General features: G+C 27.1%; 1 protein-coding gene across 1 annotated transcript; it reads right to left on the reverse strand.

Moving 5' to 3' along the window:
- Window positions 1–2,343: 2,343 nt before the first annotated feature.
- LOC145836048 (endoplasmic reticulum transmembrane helix translocase-like) lies at window positions 2,344–16,461 on the reverse strand. Its single transcript, XM_082943839.1, has 27 exons — window positions 16,154–16,461; window positions 14,316–14,444; window positions 13,937–14,085; window positions 13,680–13,752; window positions 13,274–13,429; window positions 12,972–13,154; window positions 11,550–11,765; window positions 11,295–11,421; window positions 10,984–11,121; window positions 10,628–10,741; window positions 10,503–10,567; window positions 9,705–9,807; window positions 9,516–9,601; window positions 8,243–8,332; window positions 7,772–7,885; window positions 7,243–7,368; window positions 6,868–6,970; window positions 6,566–6,681; window positions 6,364–6,462; window positions 6,121–6,211; window positions 5,726–5,864; window positions 5,299–5,480; window positions 4,710–4,906; window positions 4,317–4,456; window positions 3,509–3,614; window positions 3,086–3,229; window positions 2,344–2,841 (listed from the first exon to the last, which is right to left on the reverse strand). The coding sequence occupies exons 1-27, from the start codon at window positions 16,421–16,423 to the stop codon at window positions 2,728–2,730; spliced, it is 3,570 nt and encodes a 1,189-aa protein (XP_082799965.1). The 5' UTR covers window positions 16,424–16,461; the 3' UTR covers window positions 2,344–2,727.
- Window positions 16,462–18,076: the final 1,615 nt, after the last annotated feature.

Genomic DNA, 18,076 nt, shown 5'->3' on the forward strand with positions numbered 1-18,076 from the left:
AAGTTTGGAGAAGCAACGTAAAGTTTCCTTGAATCTTGATAAAGAGTTTTATTTGTTATACGAAAAGAAAGAAAAACAAAGAAACAAAAAACTTTATCGAAACTTTAGACAAACACAAGAAGTGAAGAAAAAGTTAGAAGATCAAAGTTTTTTTCGTTCTACTAGAAAAGACTCACAACAGATTATCGATTCAATTTTAAAATGAGGTTACAAAGAAATGTATTATAATTATCATTTTTGAAAAAATCCCGACAAAATTAAGATTATGAAACTATAAAATACAAGTATAAAAGTTATTTAATACAAGCTGTAAAGTATTTTCAAATGGAAACAAAAATAAATAAAATATTTTTTACATGGTAAAAACACAATTTATTAAGTAGAAATAAAATAGTTAAGATACTAAACATTTAATAATGCAAAAAATACAAACAGATAAAGTAAGTAATAATAAAAACTTATTGATAAGTATAACTAAACTAGTCCAGTTACTAAAAGTAACATAATGCGAAAAAATAATTAGTCTACTTTTGATATTCGTGTTTACAAATTGTGTAAAATCTTTATGTGAATAGCTTTTCCTGTATTCTTTACGAGTAGTTAGATTAATAAAAAGTTACGAAATTTTATCTGTAGGCAGTAAATGGACGACAAGCCATAATTTGAAACTTACAAAAAAAATGTCTTAGGTGTTCTTAATGGTAGTTTTGAAGGGGCCATAGCTTTTTTAATTATTTTAAAGGGGCCTTTGAAAAAATTTCTGGAAACCCTGATTTAAAGAAATTTAAAAAATAGTCTTTACCTGAAATTAATGTCGGGTAGCAACTATAAGTTTACAGTGACAATCGTAATTTATAGTGTAAAGTTACTTGAAGATTTCTGTTTAAAACAACTAACATTACTAAATTTTAGGCCATACTAAATTTTTGTATGTGCATCAAAATAGTATCCAATTCTTTTTACTTAAGACACAATAACAATAGTTTTTTTTGATACAATATTTTTAAATGATCTTTGATTTTTTTCTCTCAGGAATATTGTTGAAAAATATCAAATGTATATTTTTTTTGCATATGTGTCAACCGCTGGGTTTTGATTTTACCATGTTCAACTCAGATAGTTTTCAAAAACCGTCATTAGGACTCCTACACCATTAAGTCACACATTTAATTATTCAAAATTTACTTTTATTATTTTTATTGAAACTTATCATCACACTTGAGAATAAAGAAATAGCACAATTTTAAAATCTACTTTATTTTTTTACTTTTAGTTAGAGTTATTCAAATGTTTCTTTATAATATATTTTAAAGAAAACTTTAGAATTAAAGCTTAAACGAAAAGTCTAGAAAGTAGAAATTAGTTGACATGTTATTCCAACAAACTCTTTTACTTTTCAAACAAGGATTTGTCTAATAAGATAAAATCAAACAAAAAATACTGAAATCAAAAAAATATATTTAGGAACTAGAGAATGTTTTAAGTAAACCAAACATAAAATTTTTAAAAATAGTGTAAATCGAGCTAAAATTAGAACAAATTAACATATTTTTTGATTTATTTTAGTGGATTAAGTTCTTTTTTCTTGACCAAAAGTTTATATTTTACATCTACTAAACACTTTATAGTTAGTACACTACAAAAAATATCTAACATGAGTCTAACTTGCCTTATTTTAACTTAAATAAAACCTAACTTACATATAAAAAGCATAGCCAATTCAGGAAGCTACTTATTTATGTCTGATAACTTTAGCTCTTTTGATAAAGAACAAAAAACTACATACTTTTAGAAAACTTTATTTTAATTATATTCATATAGGTAAACTATAAAAACTTCAGAGAATAATGAAACTATTTGCTAAATTGGTTACTAAAAATTTATTTTTTTTACAAAAAAAAATTAAGTAGAACACTGCAACTTTCAAAGTTAAAATTAATTAAAAATATATTTATAAATTAAAAACTTTTTAAATAGAAGAAACCATGTAAACAAACTAACATAAAACAGTAAGAATAGTATTGAAATCATTGGTAAGTAAAGGGTACACTTTAATAAAGCACATCGAGCTAAATTGTGTAGTTTTTATAGTTATAGTGTAAGCTGGAAATTTTTATTTATAACAGGATGCACCAAAAAACTTTCATTAAAGTAAATAATCAAAAACACTAAAATAAAATCAAGGACTACAAAAGATAAACAAGAAATTAATTGCCTAGAAGCAACTTAAAAAGGCTAAAATAAATTAATAAAAATAAATAGTTAAAAACTTTAAACGCAGAATACTTTTAAATTTAAAGGTTTGTAAAATATTTAAAACTATTTAAAAATGTTAAATGAACTATCAATATAATTTAGTAAAACTACTAAATGTATACTGCTTGTCTAAAAGATAAAATGTTTTAAAAGAAGTTTAAACATTAGACTAACACTATAATCTTTTTAGTAAAATATATTAATAATACTGTGTACAAGTAAAAAATAATCTTTAATCAAATTAATAAAAATAATCAGCAGCTCTTAGCAGGCACTTATTTATTCTTTATCTTTAAATATGTCAAGGAATGAGCAAAATCAACTTAAATTGGTCTAAAAGTTGTCATTAAAAAAGAAAAATGCATATAGGTAGAACCTTTGAACCGACAGTAAAATAGACCTAATAGTTTTATTTGTTAAAAGTCTCCATACAGACACCTAGCATACAATTATGCTCCAAACGAGTGTTTATTATTTTCTCACTTTCTTCAGACTGCCCCACCCAAACAACAGGCGTAAGAAGCGATCAAACAGCCACGTGGTTCCGATGATGCCGAACAATACCACCGCTATCTTGTTCCGAAACTAATAAAGTGATTAAATTAGCAAAAACAAAACTATTTTTTTAATTTCAAGACAGATCAATAATGAAAGTTATTATCATGTTTCTAAGCTGTGAAAAAGTAATGCTTTAATTTACTTGTTAAACAAAAGTTAATGAAAAAAAATATGCAATACATTTTGTGTTGTTTTTTTTAACATAACTTGTAATAAAAATACTGACAGATATAAAAGTCAATGATTATTTCAATACAAGTAAAACACTCACGTCAACAGTGAAGTGAACAATTTCGAACTGATCGTTGACTTCTGGCATGTAGTCGAATAGAAGGGCGAGCAGAAACAGAAAGGCGCCTCCCAGCGAATATAATAACGACCTGTTTTCAACTATGCTTTCCATATATGGCCTACCCTGTTATTTGTGTTTTGTTTATATGATTTTTCTATATTCACAACGGAATCATAGTAACTAGTTTACTGGGATATAATCTGATTTAATTTCAAACTAATAATTAGAGACTTTATTTTAAAACTCGTCAACAAGTATATACATATTTACAATTTACTATTATAATATTAATTAGTTTTGTTATGTAATTATTGTGAGTTTATAGTTTATATTTAACTGTTGCTAAATGTATAAACTTAATTAAGTTTTGAAACTTAAATTAAAAAACACTCAAAAACGAACCCTGTAATTTATAGCAAAGGTGATGACTTGAATCGCAAGCGACAAAATGTAGACAGTTGAATTCAGCAAATTTGCTTCAAACTCCGCTTCATAATCAACAACTCGGCTGTTATATTGATAATTCATTTGTTAATAACTAAATTTATACATTTATTGTGAAATCAAGATGTGAATTTGTTATTATTTTATTTTAGTCGTTTTTATATTGAATATGTGCTTAATTTTTCGCACAATTAAACTATTGAAGTTTTTAAAAAGTAATGACCCATTAAAGATGTTTTTAATTAAATAACAACACTGTCCATTGTTATACTAAATATAAAATTTGAGTCATCTAGTTCTTAATCAAAAATTACTTCTACAAAAGTATATACTAATAAAAACTAATTGCTATGATATAGTTCGCATAACATCATATATTTCTATCTTTAGTTAAGCATTGTAAACTATTTTAACTTTAAAAATAATGTATATTATGCAAGATTAAAGCTTTTTTTTGTGGAAAACACTTTACATATATAAAAATTATTTGGAATAAAAAAAAGTAAAGACTAAAAAACAACAAAAATTAGGAAAATTAGAAACTTTCCCGAGTTATTTGGTAGCAATAATTCAATTGGATTTAAAAGTAATATATACAAAAATATAACAGTTTCTTAACACTCAAAAATTTTATTATGAAATATTAAAACTAGAAAAAAAGTTCTATGGCTTAGTAATAAATTTAAATGAGTAGTAAAAGTTATTTAATTTAAAATGTAACTATATAGTATGTTATGTCCAGTAAATTAAATTCACAAAGACTAACTTTGGATCGTTCAATTTAGCCTCGGTGACCAGGTAAAAAAGTGATGCGAAATGAACTGCAAATTGAAAAATGACGGTGAGAATTGTGTACAAATTGAATATGTTCGGTAGTGGTCGGTGCTTTGACAATACTTCTACTGGCTGCATTGTAATATTACTTTTAGATAAAAAGTAGTAAAAAACCAAAGAAAAAGAAACAGTATATCCTCACAAAAATTTTTTAATTGAAATGTATTTTGTGATTATTACTATTTTTTTATTATAATACTCTTCTTATGTGTTGTAATTTAACAAAATATAGAAAAACACCAAAAAAAAACTATACCCTTACAGAAACAATTTTTAATTCACTGATTTATTGAATGTATACCATGTACTAAAATTTGAATATAACCTTGCTTCTAGATATGAAAAGAAAGCATCCGGCCAGCAAAAGGCCCTGCAGAGTTGCTTGACCGTCGGAAAACTTGACGCCGTCGATGGAAAGGACGGATTGGCTGTAGGCGAGGATGAGGGCGTTGAGGGCGAGTATTTTGAACATCTGCAGAGTGGTCACCAGAGTGCACCTTCCCTGCTTGATGATATGGCACACTGTTCACAATACAATGCTTCATTAGTATTTGTATAACATTATTAAAACGTAATTGTGTCAGATTACAATAATTATGTGATTTCAAATCATTAGTGTTTAATTTTGCTGTAAAAATGCTAAAAAAACTACACTTTTTGGTATAATTGAATTAATCAAAAATAAAGTACAAATAAACTTCAACTCTATTTCACAACTTTTATCTTAACATGATTTATTATATCCCGAACAAGTATCTTAAAAACATCAAACAAACCATGTAATTGAAAAAATCATAAAATTAAATTCCATTTAAACTTTACTTCTATAACAGTATAAAACAATTGTATAAAACAATTCAAAACTACCAGAGCAAATCTATACTACATAATCTTTCAACAAACATGTAACAAACCGGCGTTGGTGCTGGAAAGCTTGTAGGAGAAAGGAGCTGCAACCGAGGCGTCGCCCAATTTGACGAACTGAGGTCCTTCCTCTTGCATCTCATCCAGCATCTTCTGCAGCTGCTTTTTCTGATTGGCTAATCTCTCCTGCCGCAAATTTCTCCCCACTTGGCCACGTGACCTTTCCTGCGCCCTGAACAATTATTGTAGTGAAGTTGGTTGTAAAATAATAATTTAATTCGTAGAGCTAGTGTCTTTTTGCAGCAAAACAGCGGTTAGTGACCAATCAAACAAACATTCTTAAATTGTATAAAAAAAACAGAGTTGGATCTAAATATAGACCCCAAAAAAAATTACAATGTAGCTTTATTTTTTGAATAACATCACAAAAAAATTTTCATTTTTCAAAATATAATTGGGGTTATAAAAAAATATTACCTGTTATTCCTAATACGATCTTCAGGTATTTTTGCTCCGTCTCTCTTTCTTAACTTATTATTTACAACCGCTGTTTTGCCGCCTTCTAGTTTTGGTTTTTTACCAGCCACTTTCTTTGATCCAGAAAGCAAAGCAACACCTAAAACATACTGTATTTATTAAAAATATAAAATTTTCAAAACTATTTGTTATTTTTTCATAGTTAAAAACTTAACGAGATCGAAAAACATGTATTTACATTTATATAAATACTAAGTAAATAAAAAACATTACAAACTGTACAACTTACCGCACTTATATGGTAAGGTGTTTAAAAATTAAAACCCATATATGAATTTATTCATGAAAATTTTGTTATCACAGCAACAAATAAAAAGTTAAACAAAAACACATACCAACGTGAGCGTGCTTCAAAGCACCAACATCATTCGTTCCATCACCGCACATTACCACATTGAAGTTCAACTGCTTCATTGATGTTATTATCTGTTTAATTATACGAATTGAAACATATTTACATTTTGCGGTGTCCAAAGGTTTTTCAATTTAATGAAAACAATACAAGTTTTCAAAAAATATCAAACTTTTATTTTATTTTTAACTTCTTACATAAGATTTGTTTTTTCAACCAAAATTACCTGTTCTTTCTGCTTGGGGCTGACACGGGCAAATATCCTGACAAGCGGAAGAACCTTGTTGAAATACCAACTGTCCATTTTCAACAGGTGGGACAGACCCTGTTGTAAATAATACAAACCACTTTAAAATAAAATGTACTTGTACTAAATACACTAGCATAACTTCTTATTACGATTACTTTTCATTATTAAAACAACGTACTTCTCCGGTAAGGCACAAGTCGTACTTGGCAATATTTTTGTAAGTTGATTTGTCACATTTTATTCTAACTTGCTCGCAATCGTCAGATTCCAACACGGATTTCCATACCCAAGTACCTTAAATGGAATATTGTTTGTATAACTAATTTGTTTAAAAAAAACTGTAATTCAAGTGTAGTAATGTATACTACTTGTGTATGTTCAACTTATTTATCATAAGGTTTTAAGCAAAATATTTTTCAAAACTATGTTTAAAACACTTGTACTTTAGTGAAACTTCATGTGTTTGTACAAAATAAATACCTTGGTCATTGGATAGCAACAGAGATTTGGTTGGATGCAAAAACTTAAGAACTCTTCCGACATGACAAGCAGTCAGAGGGTTGTCTCCGGTAATCATTGTTACCTAAAATATTATTTTAATTGTTGTATATGTCTTGATACATGAAAACTCAATTTACAACTTAGTTTTTTAATGGTATGGTAGTTTTGCATTAGCACAAAAATACTTCATAATTTTTATAACATCACAAATTGAAGACTTTAAACCTGCTATGAACAAATATATGTAATAAAGTTTTATGAACTTAATTTATACACAAGCAACTTTCTGTAATGACAATTAAGTAATGATATTTCTATTTAAAATTTTCAAAGCTTAATTAAGTAGTCAGTTACATGATGCGATGAAGCTTTTATTTCACTGATAACTGCTTTGGAATCTCTTTTGAGCGGACTCGAAACGACGATGAATCCTACAAACTGCAAATCTCTTTCGATATCTTCACGTTTCATGGAGCGAATCTGGAACAACAAATTTATTTATTAGGCTAGTTCAGTGTACTATCATACATGAAACATTCAAAACGTATGTTGAAAAAACTTTTCTATGATAACACCATTTTAAAGATACAAAATAAAAACACACTATATTTGTTGAGATCTTCATAGTACTAATTGATAGATTCAAAGTTAAATTACCTTATATAAACAACTTTTTTTTTAAATAATACTGTATGGTCAAAATTAAACTACTTTATTAATATGAGTCAATACTTTAAAACTAAAAAATGAGTTTTCTTTTTTCTTTAAAACCAGTCTTTTCAACTTTTCAAACTCATGGTTCATTTTTAATGTATAAGTTTTTACGCAAATTTGAAATATTTCAAAACACAACTAAGCAATAATAACTTAAAAACAAATATACTTCGGTGCTGGTGAACACGCGTTGGCAATCTCTCATTGCGAGAGCGAGAACTCGAGCCCCTCTCTGAGCAAGCTGCTGGTGAACTTTGTCGTAATTTGCCGGCACTGACTCCAACTAGTAACAGTTTGTACTTGTAATAAAATTCTAGGATTTTATTTTTATTTTAACAGTTATGTTTCCTAGCTGGAACAAACTATAGTAGAGTATAATATTAATGAAGACTACATTTACCAAATATTATACCAATAACTATATTAGTATTTGGATTATACATTAATATTTAGAACTACACCTCTTTATAACATTCATTTTTCTAAAATTTTTGCTTTAACAAAAATATTTAAATAAAAAATTTAAGAGTGTCATTTTAGGCAAAAAAAAAATGTAACGCATAAAGACTTGAACCGATTCGAAGCTTTTATTATGTATTTTACTAGTTTTTCAGACGACTTATTTTCAAAAAGTACTAACCATATTTTTAATAACTTCAGCGGCACCCTTGCAGCAAATAAGATGAGTTTGTCTGTTTTGAGCTTCTTCGCTCACAATCGTGCTCATTCTCTGTTTAATAAAATTTAACTTTAAATACAATATATTTATTCTTTTAGCGGTGAAATTAAAGTTTAAACAGCGCATAATTTACTTGCTGCGTTTGATAAGCTTAATTTAAGCTTCATTTTGTACAGGACAAAAAATTATTTTAATTTACAGTGTTTTAATTCAAAAACTATGATAAACAACGCGTTATAAATTAATAATAAATTACATAAACAATTCGGCACAAGTTGGCAGTTTTATTTAAAACATTGTAAAAATTTTTAAATTATTTAAAATATATATCAGTTTATTAGAATTTAGATGCATATGAAAACGTAACTGCTTAATTGTTTTTTACTTAGGAGCTCAACAACTTTGAATATAAATAATAAAATTTATAACTATATGTGTTATAACTTAATTTGATAACAATCGCTAAGCAAGTTAAGGCAGAATTTTTCTAAACATAACAAAAGGTTAAGTAAATTTAATCGTTTAGTGTTACAAAAACAGTTGTTTTTATTGCAATTTAAACAAGTGAGCTTATTTACTGTTGATTTTAAATTCAAAACACCTTTTTTTATTATTTAATTATTTATGTTGTAATTATAAGGGAAAACTTTAATTTAAACTAATAAATTACTAATAAATATTTTATACTTTTGCAATTGCATGGCTTAAGTTTGTAATTAATTGCAAGTTGAATTTAAGAAAAAATCTTAAATTAAATAACTGAAAGTTTAGCAAGTATAATAGGAACTTGGTTATTTAAACATTCGTTTTTTTAAATTATATTTGATTTTAAAACAATATAAAAACTCTCTTAACAAGCCATGTTTATATGCAAAAACAAAGCAGGAAGCTAATTAAAAACTTAAAACATTTAATAACAAACTGCTTATTATAGTGATAGAAATTTAGAAATGAACTAAAAAATTTCTAACCTAAAAATTTGAAAAAAATCTTAAACATTAAATATTATAAAGATTAGTGTACCTCAAAAAATAAAGTCTTAAATTTATTAAATTAAAAAATGGTAAGAAAGTGTTAAAAAAAGAACACATTTGATGACTTCAAATGTAAAATAATCTGAAAGTAAAATTATTTGTATAAAGGAAAAACTTTTGAAGAAACAAAACGGAATAATAATAACAACACGTAGTACTGTGCTAATTGAAAACTTAATAAAAATATTAATTAAACAAACCTTGAGTGTGGAAGTGAAGTGAAAACGATGAACAATTTTGAGAGGAGTGAATGATGCGGACTTCTTACGCGGAATGACCACATCAGCTGATATTATTTACTTTTTGTTGATATATTTCACAAAACATCAAATACAACTAATAACTTTTTCAATTACCTTGTTGTATATATAAAATATTTTTATACAAACCTTTAGTAACGTTCCATTCAACAGAGTTCAGCATGGCCTGCTCAAGAGGGTCTCCTATCAGTTCGTCATTCACATTTGCTAATGCGTGGCAGGAAGCTACTACCTGAAGTATTCGTTTTAAAAGTTTATTATTTTAAACTGTTTGGATTTATTGCTTTGAACTAATACTTTTTCTAAAATGTAACTTTGGATCAAAAACAAGAAATGTAAATGACGCAAAACAAATGGTATTTAAAAAATTGTTTAGAGGAATAATTTAAATGCAAAGAATATTAGCAACTTTTGTAGCTTTTGAAAGTCCTGTATCTTGTTGAAACCTATCTAAGTACTTAAAAAAATATATAAAACTAGTTTAAAAAAGATAAAAATAAAATATGAAATACCCAGCTATATTTATTTTAGGATAAAAACATTTAAAATTTAACAATTTCAAATTTTGTATGCATAGATTAAAAACTTGTTATAGAAAAGACTATAATAGCTTAGCATTAGTCTCAAAAAACGATTATTAGTTAAACTTTGTGGGCGTAAATTTTTCAACAAAACAAAAAAACATAGATAAATAATTAAATGTACATATAGCAATTCTACATGAACGTAACGATTTATTGCGGTTCTGTAGAGCCTAACATTTCTCCAAAATAATGCAAATAATAACTCTAAATGTTATATTACTTCTGATAAATATCACACATACAAAATTAAAACTAAAAGTAAAACTATGCACTTTTCTCATTTTATGATTATTAGCATCATAATACAAAGTTAAGTTTTATGAAAAAGAGTATAAATACTTACTTTTTGAGTGAGAACCGGAGCTTCAGTGACCGCGCAAAGCTGGAGAGGATTTTCCGGATCAGTTCCTGTACATGAATATTTTTATAAATTTAATCGAAAACTTTATAAAATTAATTCTCACCAACCCGCGATACCTTCCACCATCAAGGAGTCGCTGGTGAGGGTTCCCGTCTTGTCGAAACAGCAGACATCTATTTTGCCGGCAAACGGAATTCGGAATGGTTCAGTGCAGAACACATCTAAACAAGTCATTTAATAAATTCATGATTATTTTTGTTTTTGTTAGCAAACTCAATATGGAAAGTTCGAAAGTGCTAAAAACATTAATGTAAAGAGTATTTTTGGTTATTCAAATATCATATACTATAAATGTATTACTTTAATTATAACTTCAAACTTTTTAACAGAACATCTAAAGCTACTTCTTTATCTTATTCATTTTACTACATTAAAAACACCTTAAAGCATAACAAATGCTAACAAAGTTTGGAGAGAGCGAGCAGAGAGGAGTTGACGGCAAGGGAGAGGACGATTGGCAACTCGGGAGGCACCACCGAAGTGAGAATGAGAATACAATTTAGTAGCAGCTTGTACCTGCTTCTTTCCGGATCCGCTGTGCCTGCCAAGTAGTTTTTAAATATTATTTTGTTCATGTTTTATTTGGAGATACATGATGTAAATTTTACTATGGGCAGTTAAAAATGCTTTACAATTTATTATACATTAATCTTACAAAGACTTTCTGTATTTTTAAGTGACTGTGAAAAGTGTTGAATTTAAATGAAAGCTTACCAGTAATCCAAACGTATGCGGCGGCAGCAATAGCAAACATCAGCAAAAATACGATGAAAGCAAAAGTTTCCAAACTATTTGCTGTAACTCTCTTCACTCCAAACAAAATTGTCCTCAACAGCTTACCCTGTAGTTTAATTCAGACATTTCAATTTAAAAAATTATCAAAACAAAAGTATTTCCAAATAAAAATATTTTTTAAATTACTTCAACGGTTTGCTTATTACATAGGAGAATTTATCAAATTCTACTTACCTGAGAAGTGCTGAAACCAGTGCGAAGAACGTATCCGACGCACCCATTGTCACCAGGCCTTGAAACGCCGGATGGAACGACATTTTGTTGATCTTGCGATGAAGACTTGGCAGGTGGATCGTGCTGCACTATTCTCGTTCCTCCGCTGATCAGGTGCACTCTTGAGTGAGCCTCCAAATCCAACACGGTGTCACCGTTGGCTGACTCTATTGGCTCCTATTGAATATATATTTAATGTTTTAAAATTAATTGAAACTTTTCAAATAGTCAAACTACTTAGTCGTAGAAATGAACATCGAAGCATCAATAGTTTCTATTAAGGGCATAGGGAAGGTCCACCTTGATTTTTACAAGTTGACCTTATTTTATAGATTTTTATCTGAGCTATTAGACATTTTAACCGCTTGAAAAAATTCAAAGTAATTTTTGAGATATGAGCGATAAAAGTCGGTGACCTCAATAGGTTCCTAATGGAAGGCGCAAACTAAAAACGCGAAAAAAGACCATTTCAATAAAAATCTATCTCCTCCTTCATTTTTCAAGTAATCTTCTTCAAATTTTCACAGAAAGTGTATTATTAAATTTTAAAAAGATTGAATGCTAGAATTTTTTTAATTTTATAAAATAAAATTTTATTAAAAAAAAACTACCTATTTTTTTTTTAATCTAAAATTTTTATTTTTCAATATTTTTAAAATTCCAACATTCAAAGTCTTTTAAATTATAAAAGGAATATTTCCTGAAAGTTTGAAATCTCTAGCTCAAAAAATGAAGGAGAAGATAGACTTTTAGTGATTTTTTAAATTTCCGAGAAAATTGACCCTGAAAAATTTGCGGTCCATACGTTTGTATCGGAAAATTTTTATAAAAATTACAATATCTCAAAAGTTAAATAATATTTTTTTTTCTATAAAAACTGGCTTGTAGTTTGTACTTTAAGCTTTTATTTAAGATCCAATGTTATTTTTAGTAAAAAAATGTTGGCCCCCCCTATGCCCTTAATACTAGTAAAAACTATTATACATAATAGAAATGAATAAAAAACTAAACAAATGAACACTTGGTACTTGTTTGTTTGGTAAAGGGTTGATCATGCCAATTCGATCATCAGGCCACAAGTTTTCGGTAGACTGAGACCGGTTTCGATCTTTTGAGCTTCGGTATACTGAAACCGGTCTCAGTCTACCGAAAGCTTGTGGTCTGGTGATCGAATTGGCATGATCAACCCTTTGTTAAACTTGAGCTTGTCTCACGGCAAACGAAAGTCAAGGCTTCTGGTCTGCTCAATGTTTTTGTTGATGGTATTTATTAGTAACTATGCTTTAGTACTTTGAGCAAGAAATCGTTCGTATTTAACCTTACATTTAAAAATTAATAATTCTTTGCAAGCATTAAAGACAGCTTAACAAAATACAAACAAACTTTCATTTGAGGAACAGATTCTCCGGTCAGCATCGCCTCGTCCACGATGAGTCTTCCTCTCAAGAGGAGAATGTCGCACGGAACGAGTTTCTCCTCTTCACGGGTCGATCTGACCAATGACACGACGTCGCCAGCCACCAGCTTGTTGCTGTCAACCTGACGCCACTTGCGGTTCCTGTACACCTGAGAAAGTTTTTGCATTTGAAGTTGTATTATTTTCAAATTTTTCACGTTTCAAAATAAACAAATCAATATGGAAGGTTTTTAATTTTCTTAACTATTTTGTTGTGTAAACAGCTTACATTTATCTTATGAGACTTGTTTCCCATCTTCCTTATTTCAGCCATGTTTCTCAGCTGCTGCTGGACCAGCGTGCACTCGAACCCGACCAGCATGGCGAGTGTGAACAGGGAGTAGTACCAATACTCGTCCAAACACCACAAGACAACACAGAAAACCTATGAAATATGTTGCATTGCTTTTATACAGCGTAAAACAAAAAAAAAAGGTATACTAGAAGTAAAACAATAAAGATTTACTCAAGCCAACCTAGAAAACAAAAAAGTTACGTCTTGTTTTCACATAACTTAAAATAAAACTTAACAAAATATACTAGATAATAATTCTATGTTATACAAAATAAAAAAATAACTAGATTATTTTCCTAACTTAAATTATTAAAGATAATTAAAGATTACTAAAACCGACCTGGAATACAAAAAATGGAGCGGTTGCTCTTTCTTGAAATAAAACTTTGAATTCAGGAATCACCATTTCCATTCTACAATAAATGTAACAAAACTGTTAACTATTTTAGATAAAGTAAAATAAAAAATAGTAGGTACAGCTTAAACAAATTAATACATTCAAAAGATGTAAAGATCATTAAGATAATTGTTCCATACTTAATTATTGCAGTTGATTTTATTTAGTTTTTTTAACGAATCAAAACATTAATCACTTACTCATTTTCTCCATATGTATGTAGTGCTTCATTTAATTGTTCATCAGTAGCTAATCCTTTACTAGATTGATAAAAATTGAAACTTTCTTTTATCGGAAATGAAATTGGATAGAACCTTCTTTTTTCCTCATCATCATAAATATACATGACCTTTCAAAATAAAATTTTATAAATCAGTTGTTTAAATACTTACTTTTAAAGCTCTTCCGAAAAATACATTTTTAATTTGTCAACATAAACTAATTAAAAAAACAGTAGTAAACTAAACTAAAAAGTTTTATAAGTAAATATTATTACATAAATAAATAAAAAGTTATACAAGTTACTCTTAAATTTTATACGTACAGCTTTTTGAATTTATTTTCAAACTTGCCACTAACTTTTTGGAATTCAAACCAAGTTCTGATTTTTCCTTTGTGAGGGACGCGCTGTAGCTTTAATATTTCAGTTTCACCATTGTGAGGCGTTGGAACTACTTTGACAAAAGAAGCTTCATCAGTTGTTTCAGCCTACAAAATTATATTTTATTATTAATTAGTAATGCTTAAAATATAAAATACTGAAAATATTTTACCAAGTTAAAAAAAAACATTTGTATTTTATTACACAGGTAATTTCAATCTAAGAGTAGAGCTACAAATATTTATAATTAATTACAATTGTGGTTTTGATTAAAAGCACAAAGTTTAGCTTTTATTTGTAACAGTTACTAGTCTAAATACAGATTGTAGTTGTATATTATGTTAGAGTGTAAAGTGATTATCATTTTTAAGGAACTGTTTCAGGGTTGATACTCACAGGAAAAAATTAAGTTCAAATCTATTTGAAAACTCGTTTTTCATTGTAAAATAAGAAAAACCTGTCATTTATATAAATAAAAAAGACTAATCTACATTTAACTTATTACAAATACACATGATTAAATACTTTAAATATTATTAAAATAAGTTTTACAAAAAAGATTTATAAATTACTAAAAATATAACACTGATTATCAAAATTTAACATATATATACATAACTAAACTAAATTGTTTGAAAACAACTTAAATTATAATTTAGTAGGCTGTAATACATCGTAATATGTACTAACTTTTTTAATCTAAACAATTTGTGTTACAATTATATTTTTTAAGTTTTGTGACTTTAATAAACAGTCAAAATATTGTATAAAAGTAGAGCTAGGCACAAAGCGGAAAGTTTTCCTAAAAACTTAAGTCAACATTAAATTGTCATATTAAAGTTAAAAATGAATCTACTAATTGTTAGACGAAATCAAAATGTGTTAAACATTTCAAGAATTGGTTACAAATATGTTCTAAAATTTATTGATTATATTACGAACGTTCTAATTTTTGTTTTAAACAACATGTAAAAAAAATCTTTATAACAAAAAAAAATCAAATACGACTACGGATTTTTCAAGAATTAACAAATTAAAGACTTTTAAAATAACTAAAAACAAATTATTGTATTCTGAAATTCAATTGCAAACTTTAACACACGTTAAAAACTAAGAAAACTGTTTTGTTAAGTAATATACATTTGTTCCAAAAATGTGTTTACTTTACGAATGTTTAAATTTCAAAATCTTTTACTATACTCGTTACTATAATTAATAGATTTATTAGGATCGAAATCAAAATAGTAAAATAGTTCTTATTAATTGTGACATGTATATTAAAAAAAAATTATACAAATAAACATGTGTTCATATTTTTGTAACCAAAGATTAAAATATTGTTTAGAAAAACAGTTGTGAATTTTATAAGGTATAAACAACTTATTAAGATAAGCTTAAGTTTTGAAGTGCTTTTAAATTTAAGACCTGTAAATAGTTATCGACTTATATACAAATATAACCTGTTAGTAACTAAATATGTGTGCAAAGTAATTACTTTTAATTTGAGTTACTTAATTTTACAAACTATTATCACTGAACAAAAAACAACTATAATTTTTTTATAACATCCATGACTATTATATATACCATGACTGTCACATATCTTTTTAGATTTATTTAAGCACTGACAAGGTCTTTGACCGAAACTTAGTTTGTAAAATAAATTCTTAAAATAATTAATTCATATATACCATACTTTAAAATTAAAAAAATATATAAATACTTGCTAAATAGTATTTTGTGTTTGTTTATTAGATTAATACAATTCTATCTAAAAGAAATATATACGCAAAAAATAATGCAAACTAAAACTAGCCTTAGAACAGGTCAGTAAAACTCGAACATTGCAAGACCAAAAACAAGAAAGCATTGTGATAACTTGAGCCAAAAAGAGTACAATTGCAGCGGCTATGGCGAAATCAGGTCTTTGGCTTTGAAAAACTTGAATCCATACCAATGCTAACAAAATATAAAGTACGAAAAAAGGAAACAAGTATTTGTGCGAGTGAACAGGAAGCTTGTTTAGCAGTACGACGTTGTCTACAAGCGGGTCCTTCACAGGCGAAACGTTCTGTTTTCTTGTCATGTTTAAAATAACATAAACACCTTTATCTTTTAACTTTTAAAAATAATGTCTGAAAAAAAATCACTTAGATCAACTATAGTAACAGTTTAATGGAAAGTTCCTTAAGTCACAAATTTCAGTTTTTACCTATTTAAGTAATATAATATACAAAATATCTATTTGAATTTAAGCAGCTATTAGGTTTATTATTATTATGTTTCTAGTAAAATATGAAAAGACACAAAATTAGAGCTTAATTATTTACTTATTCACGCATCACTTAAAACTACAGTAATAAATTAGTTTATTCCTTATAATCTAAAATATTTACTAAAAATATCTGAATGTTCAGCATTAACACTAACTTATGTTGATATAAAAATCAACTTTAATTTAGTTTAATCAACATCCATACGTTCAATATCATTTTCATCACTGCTCAAACAAACTCTTTTTACTGGTAAATGATTTTTTCTGCTGCATTCAGGGGAATTTCTAATCTTTTTCACAACAAACTTGTTGTTTTCTTCATCACACTTTGAAAAGTCAGATGTAGAATCCTCAAATTTCAGTTTTTTAAGTTTGTTAACATAGAAACTTCTCGTACTTTTGTCAATAGGGCCAGCTTGAAACCCAAAACTTTCAAGTTGAGTTCTCAAGTCAGAGTCTGTGATTTCTTGCAGCTGTTCACTATTTTTATCTTTATTTTTTAGTAAGTTTGTAAGTTTTTTCTCATAGACTTTTCGGCAAGAAGAAATAGGACCAGGAGTAACTCCAAACTTTAATAATTCTGAGCGAATTTGATCATCTGTCATATCTTTAACATTTAACATTGTAAGTTTTTAATGAAAATTAATTAGACCAACTAAATATTATATTAACTTTTTAGACAAAGGTTTAAAAGGATATAGTAAGTGTAAATTTAAATACTTATAAATAAAAAAATCATATTCTACCAAAAAGTTATTATGCTAACTTAGTATTTGAAGTTCTATAATATAATTAATAAACTATAGCATTTATTTAATGCAAAAAAATTGTAAATACATACAAATATAACCAAACTAACCAAGTATGAAATTTTAAATTTACAAGATATGTTAAAAACGAAATTTAAACACAAATATAAAATTATAATAACTTACTTTTAAATTAAACAAATATTTATATTAATCAAATGAAAAATTTAAACTATAAATTGTAAATTTTTTTTAGGTTTCTTCAAAACATTTTAAGGTGTTAATTAAATAAATTATATAACTTTAAGTTATTTAAGAAAACCAAGACCTGGACTAGCATAAACAAGTTCTAGGTATTTGTTCTTTTACAAATTGTAATTGATGTATATTGTAGGGTTACATATATTAAAAAAAATCTCACTGATTAAAAAATGCATGAAAATTAAATAAAAAACGCAAAAGTAAGTTTTTTATTTCCTTTTTGATTATTTATGTATTACCAAAGACGATTTGAAAGTACTTCAAGCAAAAATATTGAGTTACAATATGCTAAGTATATTTTATTGACACGAATTTTTTTATATAATTAGCATATATATCTACAAAATCAATTCATAGTTATGTTTGTTTTATAAAAAATCAATACTGAGTATTTTACTATGTAGTGTTTTAATAAAAGCTAGTATTTTTTATTAAGCAAATCTTTTTAAAAGTA

This window comes from Thalia democratica, chromosome 5 (genome assembly GCF_965202585.1).
Source record: "Thalia democratica chromosome 5, ktThaDemo2.hap1.1, whole genome shotgun sequence".
NCBI classification, from domain to species: Eukaryota; Metazoa; Chordata; class Thaliacea; order Salpida; family Salpidae; genus Thalia; species Thalia democratica.